The following is a 16,282-nucleotide window of genomic DNA, read 5'->3' as shown; positions in this document are numbered from 1 at the left end:
CAACAGATGCTTCTGTGTAGGGCTGGGGAGCCTAACTACAGGATCTTCAAATAAGTGGCAAATGGAATCCCTCACTTTCCAAAATGCATATAAACTTCCTAGAACTCTGGTGATTTCTCTTTCCTTTCAAGCCTTCTTACCAATAATACTGGGGTCATCACTGTTGATACAAACGGGAAACACGACCAGTATGCATTACCTTAACAAACAAGCATTTGCAATGCAATAGGTCTCGCATTTACACGAGTTTAAGCTCTTAGTATTGTAAATGACATGCCTTTCATTTATGTTTTAAAAACGAAAACAAAAATAAAAGGCATTGTCATTTGCAAGGTCAATAGCTCAAACTCGTGTAAATGCGAGACCTATTGCATTGCAAATGCTTGTTTAAAATGGATGTGGAAGTAAACACCACAGAGAAGTGATGAACAAGAGGAGGGAATGCGTTGGGGATGGGTTTGGGAAGCAGCGTGCAAACTGGGATTTTGGACAACACAGAGTACATGTCTGAAGTAGATAGCACACAGGAGAGAGCAAGCAAACACGTATACTTCCATGGAGTGGTTACAATGAAATAAAGATAAAAAAAGTCCCTGAATGTAAGCAGTGGAAGAAGGATACAAGATATCCAATTAAAAGAATGCTAATGAAGTTATGCTATAGGAAAGTAACAGACACAAGAAAAAGAAGGAAACCTGTTGAATAAGAATCAAGTTAATGAAATTGCACACAAAAAAAGCAAACCAATGATAAGCAATTGGCAGACGCACAGACTAGTGTAGGTATTTGTATTGTCCACAATACGTCTTTTGAAAGCAGTTGCTAAAACTGCCTGTAGGCGAGACCTTAACATGGGTGGGAGAAGTTACTGCACTTTTCTTTTGCTCTGTTGAACTGAAGCACAGCAGAAAAATTGGGTTGTGTGGCCTAGCCACAAACCTTGATACAACTGCCAGACCTAAACTCTTTGGAACCCGGCTTCACTATAGTCTGAGCCTAGAAAGCAACAGTAAGACATTATAATTTCCAATAATTCTCCAGGCAGGTATCTCCAACCAGTGGATCGCGAGCTACCAGTAGCTCCCAGACACCTTCAGAGTAACTCGCAGCCTTGAGTTCATTTTTAAATAAGCACAAGATCATATTTTCCTTTTAAAGTTAAGAGAAGTCTGTGTTTATTTTACATTATTGTCTTCAGGATGCAGATAGCAGGACCTGATTTTCTCCCATTTCAAAGTATTGAATGTACAAACAGCAAGCCCCTTACTCCCAGTGGCCAGTAGACACCATACCACAAGTATAACTGAAAAATACTGGAATTTTTTTAAATGGAAAAAAATTTAAAGTGCAGAGACATGTTCCATATTCTGAACATTTGCAGAACGTTTTTCAGCACCTTAGATTTTTCCCATTTAAAAAAAATCATTGTATCTTTGTGTTATGCAGTAAAGGTGCCATATATGGTAAAAAGGTATGTTGTGTGCTGAAGTACATATGACACAGGCTCACAAATATATACCATTCATATGCACACATGTTCATACATCCCGAAAGACGACACTCTCACTCACACACATAGCTGTCCTGTCATAGTGCCCCTAGTCAAAGTATTTCGTTGAAACCATAGTATCTGGCTTTATGGCCATTAATTAGGCTTAAAGTCAATGAAGCTGGGCGTGGGGGTGTCTGGTATCAATGTGCAAGTTGTTTAGACTTCAGGATATCACAATGATTTTCACTGATCAGAAGTGGCTCTCACTACAGAAAAGGTTGGAGACCAGGTCATATTCCATGTTAGAGATGTCATGTAGGCAAACTTTACATTTAGAGATATTTCTTCCATATGAGCAGAGACAAATCCTTTTCCACAATATACGTAGAAGATTATAATGATTTGAGAAGCTAATTGTTGTGGAATGTGCTACATTTGACTATTTGAGGTTGGTTTCCCTCTTTCTCTGCCAATTATTTTAGTTAACACATGGAAATATAGCATTTAATTGGTATTGCAATGTGTGATCTTTGGGCTTCGTTTGAGTCCAGCCCATCTTTTTTTTTTTTCCAAGAAAGATTGGGGATTGCAGTGAAATTTTCAATGATCACACTTCAATACATATTTCTGACAAAAACGATGCGTGCAGCACCTAACATGGGGCAGTCTGCCATGTCTTCTGAGCAGGCAGACGTCTTGCTTAAAAACAGGCTTGACCCCTGCAGATTGCACTCCTGCTGGACGTGAATGTTTATTGACCGGTTTATGTATTCCTAATGTGGTGTCACTTACTGCATAACCTGCATAGTGTATTTGCAGGCGGGCCAGGCCGTTTCCAGAGACTATTCCTGGGTGCTTTCTAACTTTAACATCTGATGAGATTCTTCTCCCTTCTGCGTGGATCTAATGCCTGGTCACTGTCAGTCAGAGATGCTCGACACTTTCAAAATCTCATCTGGCGTCCTTCGTCCTGTCGCTAATATATTAGTGTTTATTTATTCGTTCTTTCTTTCATAAGTTGTAGTGGAGGTTAAACAAAAACCAGGCCTTCCCATTGTGCTGCACTGAAGCATGTACAAAAAGCTGTTGGGGCAAAATACTGTCTTGTGCCTGATTCAATGTTCTCCGCTATTAAAAAAGAAAAATCGGAACAGGTGTGTCTTTGCGATTTGTATTACCAAAAGGTGTTCTACGCGTGCACTATTTTGAACAAGCAAAACATATATATTGTCCACGTTCCTTTCTACAGTACATAATATATTCTGCTTACACTATCGCTCAGATGTTAGGAACATTATCTTATCCTCACAATGAACGTTTATTGTATGGCATTCTGACGCAATTCAGTGTGTTGTATCAAAAACGATTACATAAATATTCAAATAAACAGGAAGAGTTAAGGGTGTAAGATTTGAGTATTGGACGAACAATTTAAACCACCATTGCCCGGAATCACACGTGTTGTTTATGAGCCGACATACAAGGAGTTTTCAAGTCATGGGGTCTAAAGAAGAGGTTGGCCCTTTTGTGGAAGTGTTTGACGGGAATATTTCCATGGATTTACAGGGAATTTGACTCCTCAGAATAAAAACAAGCAAAGACCCCCAGAAAAAAAACAAGAGGCACTGAAAGCGATCGATATTTAAAAAAAAAAAAAACACGCCCGCTAGTGGTGCGCGCGCGCCACAGCAAACCATATGTTTGCAATTATCGCGCCCGTGTCTGGGCATGATAATTGAAACCACATGGGCTTTGGTGCGCGTAACAGACACCAATAGGCCATGGGTGGAGCAAAGCGCCCGCCTTTGGCCTATTGCGTGCTCTATTTAAAAATAACACGCACTCAAAGCCCAATAGCGGAACCCAAAAGGAAAAGCACACGCACGAGCGTGTGCGATTCCAGGGTCCGTTTTCAAACCCCGGACAAAAGGGCTCTCGCCTGCGCGAGCAGTGCTTCGCACTGCAACGCAGGGCACAAGCCCTAAAAAGGAGGTACAAGATCGCAGATTATGTCTCTGAAGGCGCAGGATATATGGAAATGGGCATTAACGCACCAAGTATCCATAAGAGCAGAACATCTGCCAGGGGTGAGCAACAGTTTGGCGGACATCTTTGACAGAACAAATCGGTTTTATCAAGAATGGGAGCTAAATGAATTCCAAACACCATATTCCAAAGATGGGGCAAGCCAAACCTGGAACTCTTTATTTCTTAAGAGAACTGGAAATGCTGATTTTGCGCAAGCTGGGACCCTCAAAAAGAGTAGTGGGGGAATGCATTTTCAATCAGATAGGGATCCATGCATACGATTTTCCCCTCATTTCCAGGCTTGTCAGGAAAATCAAAAGGGAACCACAGTGGCCCAGACCGCACTGGAGCTTCAACTGTTATCAGAAGACAATCACATTCAGCTTGAGCCTGAAAGGATTTGCTCTCAATGACCCGCAAGTAGGTTCTTATTCCAAACCCAACTTCTCTGCATTTATCGGCCTGGCTCCTGAAAACCATGAGCTGCAACACCTAAATATCCCAGAGGACTGAAGGGATATCTTGGCAAGAGCCACAACTGACACTACAAACAAAACTTATCGTCTGAAATTGAAGCGTTTTTGCCCATGGTGCCAGCAGTCCAACGTTCACCCGATTTCATCACCTCCAGAACAGGTTTTGCCATACCTTCTCTCTCTAGCCAGATCAGGCCTGGTGCATTCTTCTATTAAAATGTACCTAGTGGCCATCTCAAGATACAGATGAACATAAGGTTCTTCTTCTCTGTGGTCTAACAGACTGATCTCGCAATTTCTTAAAGGCTTATTCAGGGTTTTCCCTCCAATAAAATCACCTCCACCAACCTGGCAACTGAACACAGTATTGTCACAACTAATTAAGAGCCCTTTTAAACCTATTCACAGGGCACTATTCAAATTCCTAACGTAGAAAGTTGCTTTGCTTTTGGCTCTTATTTCCACAAAAGTAAACTGACTCCAGGCTTTCACAATAAATGAACCTTTATTACAATTAAAAAGTAACACTGTGGTTCTGTTGGAACGAAACCCAAGTTAATACCTTAAGTTCCAGAAGATTTCCTTCTCAACGAACCTGTTGTGCTCAAGACTTTTTCCCAGATTCGCACACACCTGTAGAAAGAGCTTTGCATACCGTTGACATAAAAAGGTGTTTGAAGTTCTGTTTGAATCGCACAAAGCTGCTACAGACCAAATATTCGTGGCATATGGAAACCATATCAAGCGAGGTCTGGTTTCTAAAGCTGCGATAGCAAGATGGATCTCAGCAGCCATTCTAAGGCCAGTTGGCCTTAAGAAGTAATGCTGAGACACACTCGACCAGGGCAGTCTCTACAACTGCAGCCCTGTTTGCTGGAGTACCTACTGAGAGTATATGACGTGCTGCAAAATGGCAAAGCAGGCATACGTTGTAGGAGGCTGGCTTAGTATATGGTGCGTAACTGAAATAAGGGTGCATCTTGCACTAATCCAGCCAACCCTTATGGTGATTTTAGTGGTCTTAGACAACCATAGAAAACTCTCTAAGTAGCTGTGGAGATCAGCCTTCAGGCTTTGTCCAGAAGGTGTTAAGCTGCATGTTTTACCAGAACTAATCATATAGTGTAGGTTAAACGAAAAAGAACCACACAGTGTAGTTATAAAAAATAGTTATATTTATTATATACCCTCACCAACACATTGATATTTCTCCTACCCGGAGATATGAACACAATAGACACAATTTTTCAAATGGAAACGGGTAAGTAAGCACAAATACACCGTGGTCTCCAGGGGGAGACCAAACCATATACTAAAGTAGTGGAATGCGAACTGCGACCGAAGGTGAGACTTGGACCAGAAGACTCAGAATAGTTGTGGACACAAGGGACCACCCGAGTACACAGGAACCCCACGGAGGCTGTATACATAGTGGAAACACAGCAGCGAACTCAATGCAAGTCCATGGGAATGTTGCAGTTGCGAAGAAGGACCCTTCCCAGTGAACCCTGAAGAAACCCTGTGGAAGATGGAAGGTTGGAGAGTCACCCCACCCATGGATACTCCAGGAACCAGGATACCTACACCAGGGAAGCCTGGTGCATAGGTGCGAATAAACGTCCGAAACCGCAGTAGATCACAATAGAGGACTTCAGTGAAGATGCCTCTGGCGAAGAAGGTGAATGAGTCTGTTGGAATCCAAGAATTGGTTCTTGGAGAGGAGTACCTGCTAGCAGAGGGGACAGTCTATGCCACTTTGGAAGGACCAGGAGGCACTGAAGACTAATGACCACCGATGACGGAAGATGCATGAATGATGACCTTGTCGCTGCATCAGTGAGGACCAGGCGACGCTGTGGAAGACCAGGGGCTGTTCATGAGCTGTCCCACGTCGGAAGTCAAGAACCAGGGGGTCGTGGTCGGGCGGGAGCACCCATAAGCTTCGGCAGCAGCAGCAGACGTGGGAAATGAAAAGGTGCAGCGTTGAGACCAGCAAGGTGTGAGGGACTTTCTAAGTGCAGGATAGTCAGAGCTTGACCCGAGCAAGCAGGGTAGCCCACTGAAGCCAAAGAAGACCCTTAAGAGGACCCACAGGCCAAAGGCACAGGAGTCGTAAGAGGACCTCAAGCAGCTCACCAAAGATGCAGGCCCACAGTGCCGAGGATGCAGTGAGGACGAAGATCTTGTCAGGGAGAGATGCTGGAGTCTGGAGCTTTTTGTAGCCCGAAGATCTCTGGAGGACAGAGTCAACAAGCCATGACAACTGCAAGTCGACACGCTCCATAGGGGTTCTGTTCCAGCGGTTCCGGCGAGGGATACTGGTCTCAAACTTGCGGGGAAGTGCAGTCCTTGAGGGAGTTGCAGAACTACCACCTGTGTTGCTGAGCCTTTCGGAGTCCGTAGGACCTCAGGGGCAGCAGACCAGTCAGCTTTTTTGCAGTGCCTGCAGATGCAGGAAGTGACTCCTTCACTCCAAGGGACATTATTTCAGGTGTCTTTGATGCCCACATGCCTGGAGAAGAACCTGGATTAAGCACAGGCACGGATGACGCAGAAGACTGGAGGGACGACGAGAACAGGAGCAGCAGAAGTCTTCCTTGATGCAGTCTCTGTTCCAGATGAAGTCCCAGGTGCCCGCAGGGTTGAAGTTGAAGTGGTTTCGGATCTGAATCCTGTGCCACAACGAATTTGAAGAGCCACCCACAGGTAAGCCTTTAAGTACCCTATTGAAAGGGTTGGGAAAATTCTGGGATCCCTTCCAGAGGAGGGGCTGGACAGAGAGAACGATACTCCCATGTCCTTTATCCAGTTTCGCGCCAGAGTGGGACCCAACAGCTCCCTGAACAGGTTCCAACTGGAGTATGCAAGGAGGGCACCAAATTTCAACGTGTAATTTACTCCACACTCTTTCCACGTGGCATTGATCTAACTAGACATGAAGTCTGTTAAGGCCTCCTTAGGGAACCCCCTGCCCCCAAGAAACCTGCGTTGTCAGGCCCAAGTTCCTCTGGGGCAGTTCCTTCACAGGAACTGAGATCTTCTCTCTCAGGAGACTGACTCTCACTGGGAGTTAGGAGCCATCTGATCCATTTGTTTAGGATCCTGTGCTCCCTCAGTGCTTAGCTGTTTGGCCTGAGCCCTGGTGTCAGCAAATGCACTGGCAGAGATTCCCATCATCTCTGCATGCGTCCTGAATTCCACTTCAGACCAGGCTGAAGTTTCTAAATCATTGCCCAACAAACAATCTATAAGTAGGTCTGGAGAAACCACAACTCTTTTAGGGCCAGTTACCCCTCCCCAACTGAGATTAACAACTACTGAGAAGTGATCAGTCCTGACATTGCTGGCATTGGTCACTTGGTACTGCTAACCAAGCATGATCTGTTCAGGGGACACAAGTTTCTCTGTCACCATTGTGAGACTGGCCCCTGTGTCACTGTAAGCCCTAGCTTCTTTTCCATCAATCAAAGGCTGTTGTCTATACTTGCCCAAGTTAGTGGGACTTACAAGTAAAGTGGCAATATCCATGCCACTGTCACAGACCAGGACGGCCTGAGTGGGTGTTCGGACTAGGCCGGAACCCACTTCATAACCCAAGGTTAACCCTCTGAATCCCTTGGGACCTGTACTACCACTTGTACTGGTGCTCAGGGGCTAGTTGCCTTAGGGGCAATGGTAGCAGCTTCCTTATTGCTGGCCCTAGGACAATTAGCATCCCTTGGCCAATGGCCTTTCTCCTTACATAGGTTTTAAGTGCAGTGACCTCAGATATAAGGAAACTTATACCTATTTCAGTGGTCTCCCATGGGTGGCATTATACATGCTGCAGCCCATGGGAGACACCTGGTGTACCTATGCCCTGGGTACCTTAGTACCATATAATAGGGACTTAACCTGGGTACACCATCAGCCAATTGGGAAGGTACTAAAGTACATACCACTATCAAATTCAGGGAATAACACCAGCAAAAAGTGGGGGTAACCAGGAAAGCAGATCCTACTTTCCTACATACGTTCACCCAACATTATTGCCTAGATTCGGCGCAGTATATATATATATATATATATATATATATATATATATATATATATATATATATATATATATATATATATATATATATATATATATATATATATATATATATATATAATAAAGGCTAGGGCGGTCGACCTCGAATCTGAGGAATTGGGCTTGAGTCTCAGCAGTGACGCTGAACATCCTGTGATTCTGGGCAAAACACTTAATCTCCCCGTGCCTAACAAAAATGAATGTGTCCTCATGTAATGCAATTGGTGCTATGTAAAGCGCTCTGATACCCGATTCGGGTCAAGTTTGCGCTATATAGAACTCTGTAAAATAAAAAATATATATGTGTATGTGTGTGTGTGTGTGTGTGTGTGTATATATATATATATATATATATATATATATATATATATATATATATATATATATATATATTTGTACCTACCATCCGCTTTTGGGTTATATAGCATTATTTTACAATACATGTTATATCACTGCTAACTATTCTGACTCCAGCATGTGAATCTATGAAAGATCCAATACTGGAGAGAAACACTTGTTAACTGTAACTCTCATTCTCCTGTGTTAGTGTCTTTCATAGATTCAAATGTAAACCACCCTCCTCCCTTTTGAGGCTCTCTTTCTTGACAACTGGTGACTATTTGCACTAGTGCTTTGAAATCTGAGGGAAGATGCCTCTATTGGGAGTGTTCTAAAGGGTGCTATTGGCTGGAGTTTGGTTATGTATAAATGATGTAGATAAGCTACAAAAGTCAATATCTTTTGCCATTGCAAGCTATGTATACTACTCCTACTGCTTTAGAATGTACCGTTGGGTTCCCACTTCGACGACGGGGATGATTCAAGCATGTGAATCTATGAAAAGGTACCAATACTGGAGAACAAGAGTTACAGGTAAGTAAAATGTTTTTTTCTTTTACCCTCTGGGACACCACTCCAGTGAGAATTCTTACTACCTGCAGTTTCCTTTGTGAGGCTCCTTCGGGAGGCGTTTTGTTTGACAAGGATTTTCCCCCTTCCTTGATTCCTCAATATTGGAGGAACTTGCTTCACCGCTAGTTATAATGGATTATGGTTTGCCCTGTACTAGACATGAAAGGTATGGTATGCACTCCTCCTGCAACTGTATCTGCCTCACCCCGTCACGCTACTGCTAAAGTCTGACCTTCTTTTACATTCAAAGTGGCAGGTGATGCACCTCAACCTCCAGAGCCTTCATCTTCATACCTCAAGATTAAGCATGGACATTTGAGCTCATTCAGCTACCGCTAGGAGTAGTTGATGTTATCCTATAAGCATGTTGCCCTTAACATGGTCTATGCCGGGCAGTGGAACAGTTTTGTTTCTTGGTGCACTGTGGTGGCCTTTGAGACTCTGAACACACACCTTTCTCATCTGTTAAGCTTTGCCCTTTCTTTAGACCAGCAAGGTTGCACTTTGGTTGTAATTCAAGGTTATGTTTCAGCTTTACCAGGCTTAATTTGCTTGTCAGATCAGTCCTCTATATTTCAGTCCCCAATAATTTTTGGAGTGTCTGTCAGGTTTCCTAATTCTACCTTTATTATGCCTCCTTGGGACATAAACTTGGTTGTGACTTTCTTGATAGGGGCTCCATGTGAACTGATACACAGCTGCTAATTACGGCTTTTGACAAGGAAGACTGCTTTTTTCATGACCATCATGATCAGCATGTCGGTGAGCTGCAAGTCCAGTCCCCATTCACATGAGCTGGTTTTTGAGAATTAAGACCTATATTCTACCTGAGGTGTTCACACCATATTATGTGGGTCAGTCCATCACACTACCCACTTTCTATCCCCCACGGAATACCACCAATGAGGATGAGAGGTTACACGGAATGGATCCTCACAGAACAGTCCACTTTGATTTTAATAAGAGGCTACATAGGATGTATCCTCGGAAAACCGTCTTCTTTTGTTTTTAACAAGACAAGTGATTTTCAACACAATGATCAGCTCTTATGTGGGTTTTGTAGGCAATAAGAAGGGCTAAGCTGACTAGAAGAGGAGTCTGTCTAGGTGCGTTGTTCTTGGTGTTAAGATCTGTTGCCAAAAAGGAGCCCCCAGTAGGTATTGAAGCTCTCTTTACTAGAGCAAAAGTGAAAACTAGAGCAAAAGTGAATACTTTGGCATTGTCCAGGGGCCTATCTCCGAAATAATTTGTGCAGTTACATGGGTATCTGTTTACATGTTGACCAATCATTGCTGCTTGGATTTTGATGTGTGAAGAGATTTTTTTTTTAGCTTGTTTTGTGCTTTAGGATTTTGTGGTCTGACTGTTTCCTAAAACCCGCCTCCTTGGATGGGCATTGCTGTGGTGTCTGTTCTAAGCGAGAGGAATCTTCAGTTAAAAATATATTTGAGCAGAACATGCTACCAACCTTTTGTTATCAATTTTTCTGGTGAAGACTTTTAACCTGCACATTCCACACCAATCCTGCCTGCCTCCCTTGTCCGAGGAAAGGTCAGTCTACTAATCACATTTATCAAGTTCAAAATGATATTGTCACACTGCATAACCACAGTTTAAGTACTGGTGGCCTCAACGCAGCCTCTAAGGGCTTGTACAAAAAAAGATTTGGTACCGTGGTGGCATTAGAAGAGCCAGGTCTTGAGATCCTTCCTGAATTGGGTCAGCGACGGAGATTGCTTGATGTGGAGAGGCAGGGTGTTTTAGGTGTCTGCTCTAGTCTTGTTGATCCGTGGGACTGTGGCCAGGCCCAGTTGGGCGGAGTGGAAATGTCTGGCGAGTTTGTGGAATAAGAGGCGGTGGTTCAGATGTGCCTGTCCTGTGTCATGGAGAGCTTTGTAGGCATGTGTGAGGAGCTTGAACATGATTATTTTCTTGACTTGGAACCTACTGGTGCAAAAGAACTGTTGCAGAATTTGCAGATCTACTCTAGCATCTGGTATATTCTTAAGGCAAGGAATCAGCAGGTAGATAGTATACCACCAGAAATATCATTGCCATAGATAAATATCTGGTTCTTATGGTAAATACATTATAGGCATGCTGTTGGTTTTCGCAGTATATGCAAAGCACATGGCAGTCATGGTTTGCTCACATAACTTGCTTCTAGATTAAAGATCATGTACATTTGTTGACCACTAACTACATTGAGCTCTTGTGCTGCAGGCATTGCTTCTGCATGCTTTGTGTTTTCTGTGCTGATTACTGTATGTAGATACAGGCTGTTTATTGTTCGACTATTGAAAGCTGTGGTTGTGATTTTGCCTTTTGCTCATACTGGATGCATACAGCAATTATGTATTTGCTGTGCCATTCCCTATTTGTAGTAGCAAATGTTTGACTAGACCTGTCTGCTTGCTATTGAGTGCCACCCTTATTTTCCTTTAGGGTTAGAGCAGTTGTTGTATTCGGGCATCCCTTTGAACTGACCCCTGGATTCTCCCACCCCTTTGTAGGTTTCTATAAGGTTAGGTGTACCCCATTCAGAGCCAGCTTAGTTGAACTTCTGCAGTTTATGGTTGTTGGACAAGAAATTGTGTGTTTGGCTCTTCTGATTCGCCGCCGCCTTGCTTCATTTGGAAGATTCTATACCTGCACCTTTGTAGTCCGTACTGTGTGCAGTTTTTTTAATACACCTACTTTACAATTCTTCTCCCTGAATATAATTTTTAGGTGCCTAAATGTTTACTACAAAGCAGCAAGGAAGCAGGTTCATTCCACAGCTTGTTCCTGCTTTACTAAATGATATAAATTCATCCGTAATAGGGAACAAAAACAGGCTTATTTTAGTCTGACAATATTCAAACTTTCGTTTTCTTAGCTTAAATGACTTTCTTCCGTCAGCATGACCCTTTCCTGGATTGTATAATGACGTCAGCCCTCTCTCAAGCACAAGACTCCACTGTTAGATGGTTGGGAGTTAAAATACTTCCCATGTAGGAAAAGCTATGCTTCGAAGAATTCACGGTCAGGAGCATCTGTTTAGAGATCATTCCTCCAAGGGGACAGAAGCTCATAAAAACTTACTTGTTTCGATCCTTCCATGTGTCTTCTCTGCAAAATTACCTACCCAGCAGTTTTTTAAGATTAAGTCAATCAACTGCCTCGCCCCCTTTCAACCACGACAACCAAACTGGGGCATTACGATTATACAGCAGGTTAATGGGAATTATGGTATTATCAAAGCACAGCAAGAACCATTTTCAGTGTAAACACCTGCATGTGTATATTCGCCAAATGTTGCATTACAAAACTTTTAACTTGGTTCTTTTTTGTATCCTTGCTAGGTTTATGCTAGTCTTAGCCAGTAACCAACCTGAGCAATTTGACTGGGCCATCAATGACCGAATCGATGAAATTGTGAACTTTGCTCTCCCACAGTTGCCTGAGCGGGAGCGACTAGTCAGGCTCTACTTCGACAAGTATGTGCTCCAGCCAGCCACGGAGGGAAAACAGTAAGTGCTTGCTTGGGACCTCCAAAATATTTTTACAGTGAAGAGGGTGGCTGCTTGTTTTTAGAAATGGTGCATTAACTTTAGAGTTTTGTAAGTAAATAAGGGTTTTTCTTTGAAGTGAGATGAAGGCCTTCTCCTTGTAAGAACTAGAATGCCTAATGAAGGTGTGTACCTGGGGATGTCTCTTACTGAACTGCAGCGTTCTTTAGTCTGATCCTGAAAAACTTTTAAAGAGGTCTTTGTATTCTGCCACATCAGCAGCCTGTAACTGGTGGAACAGAGGATACCTTTGCTAGCTTACCTCAGACTTGATATTAACAGTCTAGGTTGTTTTCATGCTGATGTTTTGTTACTTATGAGAAGCAGTGATATCGGGTCTACACCCTGCTGCTCGTCTTGGATCTGACTGAAATGTACCTGCTTGGGCAAAGGCTAATAATGGGTCCACTAACACTTTGTTTGCTCTGCTATGCATTTTATTTTTTTACGGTTTAGGTGTGGGCAACGTAGAAGTACATGGCAGTATCTGTGTTTGGAACTTTATGTTCATAGCATGTGTGGCTGTAGATACACATGCTCTGCATACTCCTAACGTCTAGTGTTGAGCTTGGATGTTCACAGCTTGTTTTTTATTCGAAGAAGTCTTTCGAGTCACACGATAAAATAACTCTGTCCTTAGTTGGCAATGCGCATGGGCATCAGCTCCATTGAGGAGATTTTTTTTGTCCACCATCTGGTTCAGAAGTGTTTTGATGTAGCTCCAGAACTCGACTTTCCCAGCACCTGATCTTCTCCTATGCCTTCATCTGGAAAAACTCTTCTGTCATTCCTGCTTCTTCTCCCTCAGCGCGCTTCGGAAGACTCCGAGGTATGCAATTTGTGTCTTTCTCCAGAGCACGACGACGCCTGCCCCACCTCCTTCCTTACCTTTAGGTGCAAAAAGACCCTTTGACAGCGAAGAGACAGATGCTCAGCCCAAGACCCAACGATCCATCAAGGAAATGCCAGACATCTTCAGTGAAGATGATCCACTCAAAGCCTAAGAAGAGGACACTGGTTCGGCAGGTGTCTACGCCCATCAACCCAGCCCGGGGGTCATTTGCTTCAAACCTCCCAACTCCTCGGAGCCCAAACCACTCTGCACTCTGTCTACTTCCCTCCGCACCGGCCCACGCACCAAGATGACGCCGAGAGTCGTGAGTACTCTTGACACACAAACCACACAAGCAGCCACACACTGAGGTGGAGCACTGCCCACATGAGAGTTGGGCATCTAGTCCCATGCACAAACCACCGCCCCCCAAAAGTGTTCCGCTGCCAGCTAGCTCCGGTCAACATTAACGTAGGGCATCATGGCAGAGATGGGATCCAACCCCAATCAGTCTTTGAGTCCAAAGAAAGACATCGGCACCGAAGCGTCCAAGCCAACTTTGAAGCTTAAGGTCCCATCCGCATCCTAGGAGCGATCGTCGCCAAAAACGTAGTCTGCTCTGAAACTGGCCTCAACAGTCCACACCGACAGGCTCGTGCTTGAAAAATGACAGCACAAGCTCGACGAGCAGCAAAAGAATTTTGTCGCCCATCCCCAGAAGGGGTAGATTTGTACTGTCCCTGGCGCAGCAGTGCCCAAGAAAATCAGGTTTGCCTTTAAGGATACTCCTGGGTGTGGTCCTTCTTCAGAACTATCGGTTCTTGTAATCAAGGAGGTCCTCATTGACAAGACCACCGTCCTTCCACCTCCATCCAGACATCCGACAACAACATCCCCTCTTACTTCCTCCCCTCAAGGGTCACCACAGTCCTTTTCAGACTTGGGCAGTCTCAGTCCGTATTCCCCGATAGATGACTTTGATACACTGATTTGCCCACATTCCACTTACGACGTCTGGGAAGACTACAAAGTACAGCTCCCGGGGACCCCGGCCTTGAACCTTTCTCGGTCAGGGATTCTCTAGAGGACACTACTGCCTATCATGGTGTCTTTCAACGGGCTGCAGCCTATCGCAAGGGATGATATGAACACCACTCCCAAATAGGATGACTTAGTAGAGATCCTATCTAGGGCCGAGCATTCACTCCCCTTTCTTCCCATGTCAGGAGAATACCCAAGGCCGACCCAGAGGCTTTCAGGGAGCAAATTAACTCCTGTGTTGACGCACCCAGGATAGAGGAGAAATATAAACCTTTTTCCTCCAAACCCTTGTACATTAAGGGCATGTCTTCCCAGACTCCCTCTTAAATGCCACCTCCTGCAGGCAGCAGCACATGTGATGCCTCCGGTCAAAGGGAGTAAGCACGTTGATTACATGGGAAGAGGGTGACGGTAGGTGCTGCAAATCACTGGCAAGTTGCTCCAGCACCTCCACACAGAACACAGGAAAAGTGGCGAGGAGATGGTGATGGAGAGGAAACTCCTCTGTAATGCCACTATCCGTTGTGCTCTGGATGTAGCCACCACTTTTGCTACTGGGGCTTAATACCTCTATTATGTTACGCCACCACTCCTGGTTACCCTTCTCTGGCTCCAAACCAGAAGTCCTGCTGCATCTCATCAACTTGCCTTTCAATGGGGAATACTTGTCAGTATCACAGGTTAATGAGATGCTAGAGAAATTTAAGAAGGCTATAGCACGCTAATGCCGGAGTGACACCATAAGCCAGGGGCTGCTTTCAGAGACAACAGGATAGAGGCACTCCCAACACCAACTCCCCTGACTAATCCCAGTCCAGTCAGTCCAGCAGTAGGTCTACCACCAGCAAGGGGGCAAAGTCTAAACACAGGGTTCCTTCCAGGGTAACAACTCCAAAGGCAGCGGCACTCCCTCCAAGGGGCCCTCTACCTCGAGACAGTGACTTGCCCCTAATCCCCCTGACCACAAGATACCTGTTGGGAGGAGATTTGAGGGGTTTCTTCCCTACTGGGAAGAGATCTCCGACGATATGTGGGTTTTGTCCATCAGAGAACACTTGTATTGCATTAAGCTCACCTCAACCCACCAAACACCCCATACCACAAATACACCCTCAGACCAGCACGTTCTTCAAGAGCAGTTTCAGGAAATCATTCTGAAGGTGCCATATAGCCAGTTCCACTTCAGCACCACGACAAAGGGGTGTACTCCCAATACTTTCTCATCCCCAAAAACGACTGGTCCCCAAGACCCATACTGGACCTTGGGCACCTACTTTCACATACCCATCTATCCTTATCACCGCAAAATACACTTTGTGGTAAGTGGTCAACATTATCAGTTAAATGTTTTGCCATTATGTAGTGACCACAGCCCCAATGGGGTTCACTAAATGCCTAGCTATGCTGGACACCCATCTCTGAAGTAGGGATATCCATGTGTCCACTATCTTGGTGGTTGGTTGATCAAGGGTGCAGGCAAACAGTGTCTGGTGCATACTCGGACCACCATTTCTATCCTCCACAGATTGGTATTTTACCATATATGCTGCCAGATCCCATCTCCAACCCCCTTCATATTCAGCACTTTTTAGGGGCTACTCAACTCCATCACCAGCAAGACCTACCCCAGCCAACAATGGTGCAAGCTTCCCAGCAGTTACTGTCTCTTTTTCAGGCTTGTCATCTAACAATCAGAACAGTAATAAATCTCCTGGGGATGATGGCTTCCTGTTTAGCCTTAGTCCCTCATACCAACTGCACATGCGTCCTCTTCAGGTGGAAGGTCACTGGGAAGATCCTGTGTTGGTATGGGCCACCACCTATTACTTTTTGCAGTGGTGGAACAACCTGTTGTAGGGCCCGCACTTCATTGACTCC

At 44.5% G+C, this 16,282-nt stretch overlaps 1 protein-coding gene across 1 annotated transcript in view; it reads left to right on the top strand.

Annotated features, from left to right (window-relative positions):
• LOC146868232 (ATPase family AAA domain-containing protein 3-A) overlaps positions 1-16,282 on the top strand; it is a 347,678-nt gene that overhangs the window by 283,036 nt on the left and 48,360 nt on the right. Inside the window, exon 14 of the mRNA XM_085609537.1 lies at positions 12,325-12,492. Within this exon, the coding sequence (XP_085465663.1) occupies positions 12,325-12,492 (168 nt within the window). The remainder of the gene's footprint in view (positions 1-12,324; positions 12,493-16,282) is intronic.

Source organism: Triturus cristatus, chromosome 1_2 (genome assembly GCF_964204655.1).
Source record: "Triturus cristatus chromosome 1_2, aTriCri1.1, whole genome shotgun sequence".
Lineage (NCBI taxonomy): Eukaryota > Metazoa > Chordata > Amphibia > Caudata > Salamandridae > Triturus > Triturus cristatus.
This window is presented reverse-complemented; position numbering and strand designations above follow the sequence as displayed.